Source organism: Nanorana parkeri, unplaced genomic scaffold, assembly GCF_000935625.1.
Source record: "Nanorana parkeri isolate BGI_ZX_2015 unplaced genomic scaffold, ASM93562v1 scaffold157, whole genome shotgun sequence".
Taxonomy (NCBI): Eukaryota; Metazoa; Chordata; class Amphibia; order Anura; family Dicroglossidae; genus Nanorana; species Nanorana parkeri.
Window position 1 is genome coordinate 1,246,794 of NW_017306425.1, and position 15,492 is coordinate 1,262,285.

At 40.5% G+C, this 15,492-nt stretch overlaps 1 protein-coding gene across 1 annotated transcript in view; it reads right to left on the reverse strand.

The window, feature by feature from the left end:
• The window catches only part of ANTXR1 (anthrax toxin receptor 1), a 178,685-nt gene extending 164,395 nt beyond the window's left edge, over positions 1 to 14,290 (reverse strand). Inside the window, exon 1 of the mRNA XM_018554410.1 lies at positions 13,934 to 14,290. Coding sequence (XP_018409912.1) covers positions 13,934 to 14,082 — 149 coding nt within the window. The 5' untranslated portion in view covers positions 14,083 to 14,290. The remainder of the gene's footprint in view (positions 1 to 13,933) is intronic.
• Positions 14,291 to 15,492: the final 1,202 nt, after the last annotated feature.

A 15,492-nucleotide genomic window follows, 5' to 3' on the forward strand; every position in this document is an offset into this window, starting at 1 on the left:
TCTCTCGGGGGGGGGGGGGGGGTGGCAGGTAGGGGGGTGCATTGAGGGACCTGGCCTTGCGGCAGCAGAGAAGGTAAATCCGGCCCTGTCTGCTGGGCATCGTGGCAAGACACCACCCCTGCCATCTCTATTCCTACTTAGGTGCTCGCCTCTCCTGGAAGTACCAGAACTCATGTAAACAGTTACATTCCTAAGTTGTAAATTGTGCGGGTGCCATTTTTGTCTAGCTTGGCTGTATTTGGTGTGGGAGCACACTGGAGGCTTCAGAGTATGTTTTGAAGTGCTGGGCCTTCAGTGCGACCCTGTGCCTTTAGGGAGGAGTGGGGGCACCTCCAGGCATACCTGCATTCAATTTATTTAAATATGCTCAAATATGGAGGCTCTCAAAGATTAGAGTTAGGACCCCACTACACAGAGGATCCTTGATGAGCCAGTGTGGCTCCCACGTTGCGAAAGTTGTGCATCTAAAACCCCTGTTTTTAATGCATATTGTTAGCCGGCTAGTGTGCTTTTTGTGTTTTCTGTTGTTGTAAGCCCTTCCATTTTCACCTTGCTATCAAGGCTATTTATATTTTGTGATTTAACAACCAGCTAGTCTATTGCAGAGTTCTGATGGCAGAAGAACTGTGAAGAGACCTGTTAGACTTTAAGACTGTATTATGACTTAAAAAAGGGTTCACATGGTTTCTTGCTGACACATTAAAGTACTTTTTAATGTACCTAATAATAGGTTATGGAATATTAAGTATTGGATAAAGTGGGGATTGGTTAGAACCTCTGTCAAGTTTTAAAAGCTGTCTGTACCTGTATCCTCTTTGCAGAATATCACACTTACTTCCTGTCACACCAAAGTTTGTCACCAGGACAAAAAGTGTGGAAAATCCAAAAAAGAGTTATTACTTAAACAGGAAGAGAAAGGACATTTTCCAATGACAGCAGTCAAAGATGAGAATTCCCCTTACTTTGGGAACACTATCCTTTCAATTTCTGTCACCTCTCCAGGACAGGAGTCAAGTTCCAGTGTTTCTTTTTACCCAATCCAGAAGTTTTATTCTCTGCATCAGAGTAATCAGTACAGTGGTGTATCTAGGGTATGGCAGGCATCTATACCCTGTACTGTACATTCCTTATTATTCTGCATGAACATTACAGGTCCACAAACTCTAGTGTGTATGCGTATGCCTGGGTGTGCTAGTTAGCAGCTCTAGCATGGGTGTGCAAGAAATGGGGTGTCAGATGTTTGTACAGGAGCACAATTTCAGTGCAATTTACCATAGATACGCCCCTGAATCAGTATATCATAACAGGAGTGCAGACTGTTATTGCTAATAAATGTGTCTAGGATGTGCATTACAATTATCCTTTTATTGACCTAGATAATCTAACTATTATAGTTGCATCTTAAAAGCAGGGCAAAAATAGATAAAATAGTCATATAGATAATAAACGTGATTCTAGCTTAAAATATAGGTAAATATTTTTTTTATATTTTACTGTTCAAGTTAAAGCATCAGTCCACAAAAAATATATTTCAGTCATAGCAGGATTCCTGTAGGTTGACTGAAAAATGGACTTATTGTATATCTCAATGAATCTGGATCTGCTCATTCAGCAATTTGACCTATTCAGTTCACAGGGTGGATCTGGACCCCTTACTACTCCACTTCCATATCTCGCACATCATTTTTATAATGGGTTCCTATCCTACCTATGCCCCACGTTGGGCATATCCCAGAAAGGCACTTAGGTTGAGTGTCTATGTCAAGTTTTAATAAAATAGCAAAGTTAAACTACACTTACTGAGCAAGAGAACATTTTATTTTCAGTCAGACTGATATTTAAACAATTTTTTTTAATAATTTATAGAGCCAATACGTATATTAACTTATTCATGGTTTATCTGTTGGGCAGATCTGTTTTGCCCCAGGTATGTCTACATTAGATTTTGTTTTCCCACTGCACTTGTTCCAACTGCTCATTACCTTACTAATCTTACTTGGAGAGGATACTACAGTGTAAAGCTGGCCATACACCTATTGATTATCTGCAGATGTTCTATGGTCAGATGGAAAGTGCAACAGATTCCTCCATTTACGCTAAACTGTGTGGATTGAGGAATCACCCACTGGGCCAAGCTTCAGTATCTTGCTAGTCAGGCCCGCTGGCTCATAAAATACCTGAACAATCTGATTGGATGCAGGCATTGTTCAGGTATTTTGAGAGCCAGCGGGGCCGACTAACAAGATACTGAAGCTTAGCCCAGTGGGAGATTCCTCCATTCACACAGTTTAGCGTAGATGGAGGAATCTGTTGCACTTTTCCCATCTGACCATAGTAAATCTGCAGATAATCTATAGGTGTATGGCCAGCTTAATACAGAACAACTGCCATAGATTGTAAAGACTGCCATGGAAAGAATATGGTTGGACTACTTGTTAACACCCATCATTTTTGCTCCGCATGATACCATAGTGCTGTGTGGCTAGTCTGTCTTTATCTGGGACTCAAGCAACAATGCTATGACTAAAATAGGTTACGCTCCCTGGGCTTCCTAGTAGGGCCCCCCTTAACATTTGGACCCCCCCAGGAACATTATGCACCGGTCATTGTCTCATATTTATGAAAGTGTTCTGATAAATAGTTACCTGTGTTATGTGTCATATGTGCCATATGCACATCACAGATGACGTGTGAAATGGATGAGGTACATTAAAATGCAGAAATGAAAAAAAATGCATGCATTAAAGTATATGTTAAGACAAAAACGTGTTCCTAGTTTTGAAGAGAGTGGGGGAAAATCACAACTCCAGCCTAGTTTTTGCTGCTATCTGGGGCTCGGTTAGAGAAATGTACCCTTACTTCCTGTCTTGCTGATAACAGTTTCACCAGACAGGAAGTGAAAATCTGCATCAGGGAAACAGACAAAACTAAAAATCAGGGGCTCTAATCTTCCCCTACTCTACTGAACAAAATCATTTTTATTTCTCTCTGTGTTACTGTTGAGGAGTTTCCCTCACTTCGTGCCTGGTAATTGTCTGTAGAACGGGAAGTGAGGGGAAATCTCTCTAACAGAGCCCTGTATAGCAGTAAAAATCTGAGAGGGGTTCAAATGCTTCCCTCCTCTATCCAAAACTAGAAAAACTTTCTTGGCTTGAAATACACTTAAAGTACAACTCCAAGCACAATCATTTTACCGGAGTACAGTAAATGTACAATGCCTTTTCTAAAATCCCACCCGCCATATTAATTACAGGCTTCCTCTCCTCACAAATCATTAGCTATACTTGCAGGTGGAAGTCCAACTTCTGAGGGGGGGGGGGGGGGGTGGCAGGTAGGGGGGTGCATTGAGGGACCTGGCCTTGCGGCAGCAGAGAAGGTAAATCCGGCCCTGTCTGCTGGGCATCGTGGCAAGACACCACCCCTGCCATCTCTATTCCTACTTAGGTGCTCGCCTCTCCTGGAAGTACCAGAACTCATGTAAACAGTTACATTCCTAAGTTGTAAATTGTGCGGGTGCCATTTTTGTCTAGCTTGGCTGTATTTGGTGTGGGAGCACACTGGAGGCTTCAGAGTATGTTTTGAAGTGCTGGGCCTTCAGTGCGACCCTGTGCCTTTAGGGAGGAGTGGGGGCACCTCCAGGCATACCTGCATTCAATTTATTTAAATATGCTCAAATATGGAGGCTCTCAAAGATTAGAGTTAGGACCCCACTACACAGAGGATCCTTGATGAGCCAGTGTGGCTCCCACGTTGCGAAAGTTGTGCATCTAAAACCCCTGTTTTTAATGCATATTGTTAGCCGGCTAGTGTGCTTTTTGTGTTTTCTGTTGTTGTAAGCCCTTCCATTTTCACCTTGCTATCAAGGCTATTTATATTTTGTGATTTAACAACCAGCTAGTCTATTGCAGAGTTCTGATGGCAGAAGAACTGTGAAGAGACCTGTTAGACTTTAAGACTGTATTATGACTTAAAAAAGGGTTCACATGGTTTCTTGCTGACACATTAAAGTACTTTTTAATGTACCTAATAATAGGTTATGGAATATTAAGTATTGGATAAAGTGGGGATTGGTTAGAACCTCTGTCAAGTTTTAAAAGCTGTCTGTACCTGTATCCTCTTTGCAGAATATCACACTTACTTCCTGTCACACCAAAGTTTGTCACCAGGACAAAAAGTGTGGAAAATCCAAAAAAGAGTTATTACTTAAACAGGAAGAGAAAGGACATTTTCCAATGACAGCAGTCAAAGATGAGAATTCCCCTTACTTTGGGAACACTATCCTTTCAATTTCTGTCACCTCTCCAGGACAGGAGTCAAGTTCCAGTGTTTCTTTTTACCCAATCCAGAAGTTTTATTCTCTGCATCAGAGTAATCAGTACAGTGGTGTATCTAGGGTATGGCAGGCATCTATACCCTGTACTGTACATTCCTTATTATTCTGCATGAACATTACAGGTCCACAAACTCTAGTGTGTATGCGTATGCCTGGGTGTGCTAGTTAGCAGCTCTAGCATGGGTGTGCAAGAAATGGGGTGTCAGATGTTTGTACAGGAGCACAATTTCAGTGCAATTTACCATAGATACGCCCCTGAATCAGTATATCATAACAGGAGTGCAGACTGTTATTGCTAATAAATGTGTCTAGGATGTGCATTACAATTATCCTTTTATTGACCTAGATAATCTAACTATTATAGTTGCATCTTAAAAGCAGGGCAAAAATAGATAAAATAGTCATATAGATAATAAACGTGATTCTAGCTTAAAATATAGGTAAATATTTTTTTTATATTTTACTGTTCAAGTTAAAGCATCAGTCCACAAAAAATATATTTCAGTCATAGCAGGATTCCTGTAGGTTGACTGAAAAATGGACTTATTGTATATCTCAATGAATCTGGATCTGCTCATTCAGCAATTTGACCTATTCAGTTCACAGGGTGGATCTGGACCCCTTACTACTCCACTTCCATATCTCGCACATCATTTTTATAATGGGTTCCTATCCTACCTATGCCCCACGTTGGGCATATCCCAGAAAGGCACTTAGGTTGAGTGTCTATGTCAAGTTTTAATAAAATAGCAAAGTTAAACTACACTTACTGAGCAAGAGAACATTTTATTTTCAGTCAGACTGATATTTAAACAATTTTTTTTAATAATTTATAGAGCCAATACGTATATTAACTTATTCATGGTTTATCTGTTGGGCAGATCTGTTTTGCCCCAGGTATGTCTACATTAGATTTTGTTTTCCCACTGCACTTGTTCCAACTGCTCATTACCTTACTAATCTTACTTGGAGAGGATACTACAGTGTAAAGCTGGCCATACACCTATTGATTATCTGCAGATGTTCTATGGTCAGATGGAAAGTGCAACAGATTCCTCCATTTACGCTAAACTGTGTGGATTGAGGAATCACCCACTGGGCCAAGCTTCAGTATCTTGCTAGTCAGGCCCGCTGGCTCATAAAATACCTGAACAATCTGATTGGATGCAGGCATTGTTCAGGTATTTTGAGAGCCAGCGGGGCCGACTAACAAGATACTGAAGCTTAGCCCAGTGGGAGATTCCTCCATTCACACAGTTTAGCGTAGATGGAGGAATCTGTTGCACTTTTCCCATCTGACCATAGTAAATCTGCAGATAATCTATAGGTGTATGGCCAGCTTAATACAGAACAACTGCCATAGATTGTAAAGACTGCCATGGAAAGAATATGGTTGGACTACTTGTTAACACCCATCATTTTTGCTCCGCATGATACCATAGTGCTGTGTGGCTAGTCTGTCTTTATCTGGGACTCAAGCAACAATGCTATGACTAAAATAGGTTACGCTCCCTGGGCTTCCTAGTAGGGCCCCCCTTAACATTTGGACCCCCCCAGGAACATTATGCACCGGTCATTGTCTCATATTTATGAAAGTGTTCTGATAAATAGTTACCTGTGTTATGTGTCATATGTGCCATATGCACATCACAGATGACGTGTGAAATGGATGAGGTACATTAAAATGCAGAAATGAAAAAAAATGCATGCATTAAAGTATATGTTAAGACAAAAACGTGTTCCTAGTTTTGAAGAGAGTGGGGGAAAATCACAACTCCAGCCTAGTTTTTGCTGCTATCTGGGGCTCGGTTAGAGAAATGTACCCTTACTTCCTGTCTTGCTGATAACAGTTTCACCAGACAGGAAGTGAAAATCTGCATCAGGGAAACAGACAAAACTAAAAATCAGGGGCTCTAATCTTCCCCTACTCTACTGAACAAAATCATTTTTATTTCTCTCTGTGTTACTGTTGAGGAGTTTCCCTCACTTCGTGCCTGGTAATTGTCTGTAGAACGGGAAGTGAGGGGAAATCTCTCTAACAGAGCCCTGTATAGCAGTAAAAATCTGAGAGGGGTTCAAATGCTTCCCTCCTCTATCCAAAACTAGAAAAACTTTCTTGGCTTGAAATACACTTAAAGTACAACTCCAAGCACAATCATTTTACCGGAGTACAGTAAATGTACAATGCCTTTTCTAAAATCCCACCCGCCATATTAATTACAGGCTTCCTCTCCTCACAAATCATTAGCTATACTTGCAGGTGGAAGTCCAACTTCTGTTTAATTTCTGTGCCCACTTTGGATTTAAAGATGCAAGTTGTATCTATGTCTCGCTCTCCTCCTAGCCAATCAGAAAACAGAGCCGGGGGCTGTTTGCTTTGTGATTGGCCAGGATCAGAGGGGGATGAAGATGCAACTGCAGCACTGAGTTCTATGGGACCTGCAGTGCTAGAGCCGGAGCGGGCATATAAGATAGCCAGAAGCTAATGATTTGTGGGGAGAAGAAGCCAGTTCTGAATATGGCAGGTGGGCTTTAGAAAAGGCATTGTACATCTTAGTGTACCCAGTAAGATTATTGTGCCCGGTATTGGGTGTTGAAGACCTCAAGACCTCCAGAACAAAGTTAGGGAGAGTGAACCTTAAAAATTCTACTCCCCTTTTACAGACTAAAATAACTTTCCCGAAGCCTTTTAATTAGTTGAAGCACTTCGAGGACCACAATATTGTGAGATGGAACTTTTTACGCCTGAATAACCAATAGGATCACTTTATAGCCGCTCTGACAACATCTCACAAATAAGGTCTAACGTTCTTTCCTTCTAAACCCAACACAGCATGCCTTCAAATACTCCTGCGCACAGTAATTGAATGCATGGGGACCTACATAACTACAGAACTGGGGGTAGATTACATTTCACATCTTGGATCCATTCTCTTCAAGTAACCGGAATGGTTTAAGCGTCCAGATATGGTCTCCTCGGTTTACAAGCTCTGTCTCTAATTTGTGTGGGAGGCTGAGAAGAATTAGCATCTAATCCGGTGGATATACACAGCATTTTATATCCTGGCAAGATTATCTGATTATCATACAGAAAAATATCTACATTTTATGATCGGAAGCCATCAGGGTCACAAATTGTGAATATTTTACGACTTGTAAGTGAGCCATTAAACAGCCGTCAGCCCTACGTGCCTGTTCATTCCACTAGATGGCAGTGCCAGTCAGAAGTTGGCAGCTCCTTCACTTTCCTGTCTTGTATCAATCAAGAGAACATTTATTGAAACCACTTTCTAGGTCAGGAATGAAAAATAATTGGTAGACTTGTTGATGCTGCATCTTCCATGGTTTTCAGCCAACCATTCCTTCCTTCTAGGGCACCATCACTTCTTAATATTTTTCTGCGTTGTTACCCAATAGGTTACATCACGAGACCACAATTACATAAGTAAATGCGTATTTGAAAACATGATGCTGTGCTGTAGACGAATGCAGCCAATCAAATAACAGCCTTAGGCAGCTAGTGACCATTAGGGCTATGCACATAGCTGCACTGATATAATTAATATGTATATCTAAAGATTGTATACAGTGCAATTAACTGATCTGTGGCCCAAATACACATTTTATTGAGCATAAGGACAACCTGAGCAAGCATATAGTTTTTAAAGGCCATCTCCAGTCAAACAAAAAAAGTATCATTGCAGAGGGGCTATCCCCACACTGTAAGGGTTAAGTGTTAATTTTTGTCTAGGGGACTTTTACTTACCTGATCCCCAGCACGTCTAGGCTGCTAGACTGGTCTCCACAGCCTCTTCTTCCCTAGGCTTTGGCGGTCTAAGGACTGCTGATGTCATCACGTCTAATGCAGGTTCCATAGACCGGCATTAGATGTGAGGACGTTGAGGGACTTTCCACCAGCTGGAGCAAAGGGGAGAAGAGCTGGGCGCTGATAGCTGGGAAAGCGGGTTTCAGGTTTCAGTAAATCTTCTTTACTCCAGCCCCTAAACAGCACTATATATCCCTACTTCCTGTCTTTTTTGTTGAATGTTAGACCAACCTCTGTCAGAACTTTACTGCTCTCTGTGTTCCATGAGATAGATTTCCACTCACTTCCTGTCTAGGTGATGAGCATGAGGCACAGACAGACTTTAAAATCTGATAGAAATATTCTCATTGAGGAAATTTATACCTGCAAAATCACACCCACCCGATGCTGGCGACGTACATCGTCAGTCACGAAGGGGTTAAGATAACTGACCCGGATGGTAGAGCCAGATTTCAGTTATGTTTGCCCACTAAGCCACTTTTACAATGCTATCAAAATGTTCTGAGACATCCAAACAAGTCAAATGTCCTAATATGAAAAAAAAACATTTGGCTGCCTGCTGTGAAATGCTTGTAATGAGGTTTTAGACCATGTCCCATCCTTGGGTTCTTGGCAACCTGCCTGTCACTCATTGTCCCCTCTCCTGTGATATATTAGGAGCAGGTTAGAAAAGTGCAAGAGAGAATCCAGGGAGTAAAGCATACCACAAAGTATGTGGCTGGGTTCCCTCTAACATGCTGGGCTAAAGTATGATGGTGCACCATGGATGCACCATGAGGTGTAAGCACCCCGATATGTGGAGGTATCCTAAAGTATGGAAGAAGGGCAAGCCAGAAATATAGTTTACTCTCTTTTAGGAAATAATTATGCATCAGTCCAATTGCTAGAAATGATGTCCTATAAGCCAAGCACTGTTATACCATCTACTGCTTGTGGAAGAGACATTTATTCTGCTGTTAATTTACCAATATATGGAGAAAAGCTTGAGTTTGATTGATCTGAACCCGACTGGACATTCATTCCTTGAGCTGAGGCTGAGAAGCTGAAGAGATAAGCTTGGCATCTGTGGGGGTTCTATTCTGGCAGCGGCAGCTGGTGTGCTTGGTGACCGCCCAGACCTTCTCAAGGATTAAGTGAATGCTGAAGATTACACTCATTGGCAATGGAGAGAAGGGGGAAAGGGTTCTCCTAAGATTGTCTAGAGGGAGCCAGATGGAAAACAGCCTTTGGACTGCAGTGACCCTCTTAGAGCTCAGTCTCAAGACCAGACCTGAGTGCTTGGTAGTTGTAAGCAAGGTTCTTTGGGTTAATTACAACTAGAACCTAATTAATTAATGGAGTTAATGTAGTTCCTAGTTCTGACGCATGAAGGGGGCTGGCCTTCCATGCGGTAGCATGTTATAACCTTAGACATGGGTCTATGGGGCCTTTCCAGTGCAGGCCTTTAGACATTCTTTGTCTAGAAAGATGTCCTGGTCTACATTGCTTTCTTAATTAAATAAATGAATCAGTAGGGACATGAAAAGCCTTTTTGAAAGAACATGGAGAAAAATAAAATCCAGAAAGGACATTGGATTAATGAGGTACACCTGACAAATTAATATATTCATAAAGAGGAACTTTACCCATATCTTTGAAATGACAACAAATACACCTTTATAAATGTTTAGTAATGACAATGTACAAACAGATACATTTAGATAATTCCAGGCTTTTTATTCTTTATATACCTTATTTTTCTTTTCCTCCTCAGTCTTCTCACAGTGGCCATTCTTATTAATGGCAGATTAATCCATCTCCCTTTAATTCCTGGAACTCTGGCACATGTGACTAGGACATGTGACCATGCACATCATCTCAGGGGAGCAAAATGGCTTTCCCTGAGATCTCATGAGATTACAGCAATGCGCTGCTGATGTAACCTTCTGAGGATACAACACTTGGGCACATTACATCATTTGTGCCAAAGAGGACCAGGGAGTAGAAAAACAGTAATTGTAAATTAAAGCAAAATATGTTTGTTTAACTAATAAATGTAAGACGATTTCATGTCAGCATGCAGAGCTGCATACTGATGTGTTTCTAGTGAAAGGGAGTAAAGGTCCGCTTTTAAAGGGCCATGTAGACAATATAAAAAAAGAATGCTAAGGGTTGATTACAGTTTAGCCTGTTCCGTATATTGGCTCCTGATTGCTTTTCCAGTCTGCACTTAGTGGTAACTTTTCCATAACATTTGTTAAACCCCAATTTTACTACTCATAGATATACTGACACTTATTCTATACCTAACATTGCCTAAAATAGAAAGGTTTGGGAGTTTAGCCCTCGGTTTGTGTTGTGGACAGGTGGAAACAATACACTCTTTTAGAACTGTACAATGCTGTGAAATGAAGCCAGGACAATCAATATCAAAAAACAATTTGTATCAATAGTAGGCTGACTCATGTGTCTTAGAACCTTTGATCTTGAAAAAGAGGTTGAAAAAAAAACCTGATAGCAACAAAGCACTTGCAGACACACAGTCTCTCAACACTGCACTGCTAAAACCGCCATGGGACAGAAATTCTATGATACCTTCCATGAGCACAGCTGGCAGATCACTGCAGCAGGAATACAAGCAAACACTCAGCTGAAAGAGGGAAAAACAGCTGTCTCAGCTAATTCTTTCATGCCTTTGGCTACTCGAGCTCCGTTAACACTGATCCAGAGGAATCTATGCATTTTAAGGAGTAGCTTTTGAGCCTAGCATTGGATGGATTATCAAAGTGCTATAAATATATTTTTTTCTGTGGATGGACTTTACAGCACTAAAAGGCATTTAATCTTGAAATTATAGTTTTGTTATGTAAGACTGGTCTTCAATTGCCAGGATTCTGCATGCAGTTTTGAGGGGCTAGATAAAGTAATGAACTAGAATGCTGAAAGTTTTTTTTTTTTTGTAAGCTCATTTAAATTTTAACTTATGTCATGCAAAAGGGAGATGTTTTTGTATGTGAGTCACATAAGTCAGGGTTGAAAGTTGTGCTGGTACCAAGCAATTGGCAAAAACGTTAATGTAAACCTGTAGCCAGCACTACAACAAGCCCTTACTGACCTCTGCAACTAAGGACACTATGGAAAAATTCAGCCTAATGGAGCACTTGCACTGTGTTTGTATAAAAGTGGAAAAATCTGGAAGGCGGCTAAGTTACTGCTGGGAGGGGAAGCAGGTCCAGTTAAGCTATTGAGAGCAGGACTTACAGCAGGACTCACAGTTCCTGCAGCTACAAAGTTCAATGAGGGCTTGTTTCAATGCACAGGTTCACCTTAAGGATCCAAAGAACTTGTAATCTACTGACAGAGTTACTGCTAATATCTGCAAACATACATGCAAAAGTGAAAGAGATTTGTAAAAAATAAAGATGGTCAGGATAAACCTGAAACAAACAGATGCTGACTCATCTGAACACCTCCATTACTACCTTCGTGCTCATAATGTATGTTGAGGTGGAATGATCTCCTGCACCCACTACAAGATGAATGAAGAATTACTACATTGATGTTATGCACATGGATCGAAGATCTGGGATGGGTGACCTGGACCTTTCATTCTTGAGAGCCTAGACTTAGTAGACAAGCCCACAGAAAAAAAAGTGTAAGATTGTAGAGCTTGATTGATTGATGGTCTGGGCTGGAAGACCTGGGTCTTTCATTCTTTGCTAGGCTTTGGTCACCCAGCAGAGCTGTGAACAAGGCCATTAGCCTGCATAGCATTAACTGCTGAGTCTTTGCTTGCCCTGACATGACACTTAAAATATGTGCTTTATGGCTGAATGCACAGGTACATTTGCCTTAATATTATTTACACTTACCATAGCCAAGCTTTAGAGAAGATTTAATGGCCTGTTTTCAAAAAATGGGGCTACAACCAGACAAATCTTCATATGCAATGAAACCAACTATCTTGCATGATTAGTATCTATATGGCAGTTGAATGGGTAGGATGGAAAATGTGCTTATGCAAAAACCAAATGTGTCTAAGCATGCATTGATTGAATGGCTAGCTCTACTGTCTATTGCAGGATCAAATATTTGATTCCTCCTGTATAAAACAGGTTGGCTCTCGAACATAGCATAAATTACTATCTTAACAAAAAGTGACAAATGCATTCATATTGCATCCCTGAGTATTAAGAAGATACCTTTTAGGGGTTGAAGTCAGTTCAGGTATCATATATAACCTGCTCTTTAGGGAGAGTAGACATTTTTGACTTAACTGTGTGCAAAAAATACATTTGAAAACAAAGACTTCTGACCTAGTATTATTAGGCTATTCTTGATCTACTAGCCTCACATGCCCACTAGCTGGCTGTGTACAGGAGCACAGGACTGAGTTTGCTTCCAGGAATTTGCACTGCCGGTCCAGTCACTGCTAACAAAGAGTAGCATATGATAGGAAGTCAACATTCAATTCCATATACTTGTCTGTTCCTACAACTGAGTGTAACTGCCCACCATAGATCTATATGCAACCATACAGTCTGAACCATGAAATAAAAACACCCTAGAAAATGTATCAACCAAAAAGGTAAGAACTGAATGACTGCACTGGGTTACTGTACTTTGCACACCTTTGTGGCCCCTTTCACAACCCTTTTAAATAATACATTATGTATTTAAACTTGCCAGACACTGTCTGGCAGCCAACACTTACGAGTTTCATTTCTTCTTTTGTCTGCTAGGTCTGCACTTAAACACTAGTACAGTGTCAAATCCAAGTTCTGCTTCCCTTTCTTTATATAGCCAACCTGCCTTGTTGTTCATTATCAGGCTGAGGCTCCATTGCTTTTAAAGAGCTTAACAAAGTGTGGAAATAAAGTTAATATGCTCTATTCAAGTGTCACCTATTCAGACTTGACTTGCATATATTGTTTTTCAGAGTGCACATCTGTATGCCATTTGGAACGTGTGTGCCTGAGTTTGCAGGCAGCTTCCTACTGACTATGTGGCTGACAGCGCTCAGTGAAAAGCTTTGTGATCCCTCATCTAGAAAGACGACTGCTCCAGACAACTTACATATTGGTTCATTAAAGCAGGTGGCTTGGCTTGCCATAAAAGAGAACTGCAAAGCTTGTGACACCTACTCACTAGCCTGAAAAATCCATTGTTCCATGACTATGACCTTTGAGTTAATCTGTATTCCCATACAAACCAAGGCATACATTTTGCAAAAATAACTATTTTATGAAGTCAAGTGGGTTTTCTTTAGTAATGCAACCATGCAAGAAATAGCAATGTGCAATAGCCCATAGTAACCAACCAGAAGTCAGCTTCAGAATATATTGTAGACTACAGAAAGTTGGGTTCCTACTGGTTGCTATGGTTTACTGTTTACCATTGTTCTTCTCCCTGGTGAAACTCTTCCAGATGAGTGGTTGGTCACCCCAACCCCAGATATCACTACTGCCAACTTCAGGTTAAAGTTGACCCAGGGATTAGTACAGCAGACTTGCTTTGGCTGCTGACTTCAGGTCAGCTGCTGAAATGCATCAGCGAGCTATCAAAATGTAGGTCATGCAGCTGAGGACACCATTACAGTGTATTCACTCAAATCTAATGAAGTATCTAATGCAATTCTTTCATCAACAATCATTCAGTCAGACCCTGATATAGCTGTCAAAAAAAATAAAAGTAACCAAACAGTTCAATGTTCTCTAGAACTCATCATGATATAGAGGTAACTCATCAAGATGTAAATTAGCTCTGGTATGTATCAGAATGTGTTCAGTACTTACTTGTCTAACACAAAGTACAGGTCAAAACCACCATAGCAGGAGGGGCTTCCATTAGGTCCAGTCTCACCTTCACCATCGCAGACCAGAAGAAATGCAGCAAGTAGGAGAAGGACTTTTAAACCCATTTTGAAGGCACCCAATATATGCATGGCTATTCCAAGCCTAGAGTAACCAGCAGAAAATGTTCTTCTTATAAATTTGCAATCCACTCTGAATAATTCAAGACGCACTCCACTTGTAAGATTTCCTGTGACTTTTAGAGCTTCTTCAGTGTCTCCCCAGAGCTTAGAGCTTAGCTTTGTGTGGCACTCCTCTTATCTCAGTCTTCTTCTCACTGTTGTTAAGAATTTGCTACTATTAGCATGCAGCTCATAGGAGGTACTGCTGTGCTCACTTTATTGGGATGCAAAACTTCTTCTTGACAAACTTGCTTTGTCTAAACCTGCAGAGAAACCTTTTTTTCTTTCTTTTTTTTTTTTTGGTAGGCTGTGGGAGCAAATAATGAACACAGAACAAATCCTGACATCTTGTGCCTATTGTGTAGAATGCAGGCATGTTGGATGTAGCAGTGGCACATACTTAGAAATATCCATTGAACAATAATATTTCTATTTATATACCATAGATTTGTCCCGTATGCAGCAACAATGGCAGTAATTTTATGTAACAGAAATCAGCGTGGAAATGGAATAGGAATTTTGCTTTAAAGTATATGCAAACCCAATCACTAAAATCGCATATAAACTTTAACATATGTGTAATAGCAAAATAATTTTTTAAATATTTTTAAATCTTAAAATATTTTTTACATTTGGAGATTTCTTCAAATTAATATCTTGTGATCCTTGTTTGGCCACTTCCTGTAATATGATAACAATGCTCTGTCCATGTATACCACAATTGTGCTACTTTGTCACATGTGCCTCCAATGGAGACTACAAGTGTCCATTTTAACAACTTGAAGACCGTGGTGTTAACCCCCTTCCTGGGACAGTATACAGTAAACTCCCCGTTATCCGGCATGCACAGGGATTGGTAGATTCCGGATAAATTAGGTTTTTGGTTGGTTGAGAGTTACTATTAAAAATAGTGATTTCAAAGATGTCACCAGCACACCGTTTGTTAAGTGAAATTAGCCAAAGTCCATTTAATGACAAAACAATGCCATCCAAATACAAGCACCTTTGTGGCCTTCATCAGGCTCAGATTTCACTTAACCAATGGTGCGCTGGGGACATCTTTTGAAATCATTGTATACTCACTGCGAGCACCCACCTGTACTCTACAGGTTACCGACATAATCCGGTAAGGAGTACAGCAAGATACATCTGTATATCACTATTAAAATATGTCTACCTAATGCCATACCCCATACTATACCATAACATAACTCTGTAGTGACTTCATATTTCTATTGAAATGCAGTAATCAAAAGCAAATGAAGACAAATAGACACACGATCGTTTCCAGGATAACACATGTCACAGATCAGCAGAACAGTCAGTACAAAGGGGATTTTTTTTTCTGATTAGAGAGTTCTGGTTAGTTGAATACCGGAT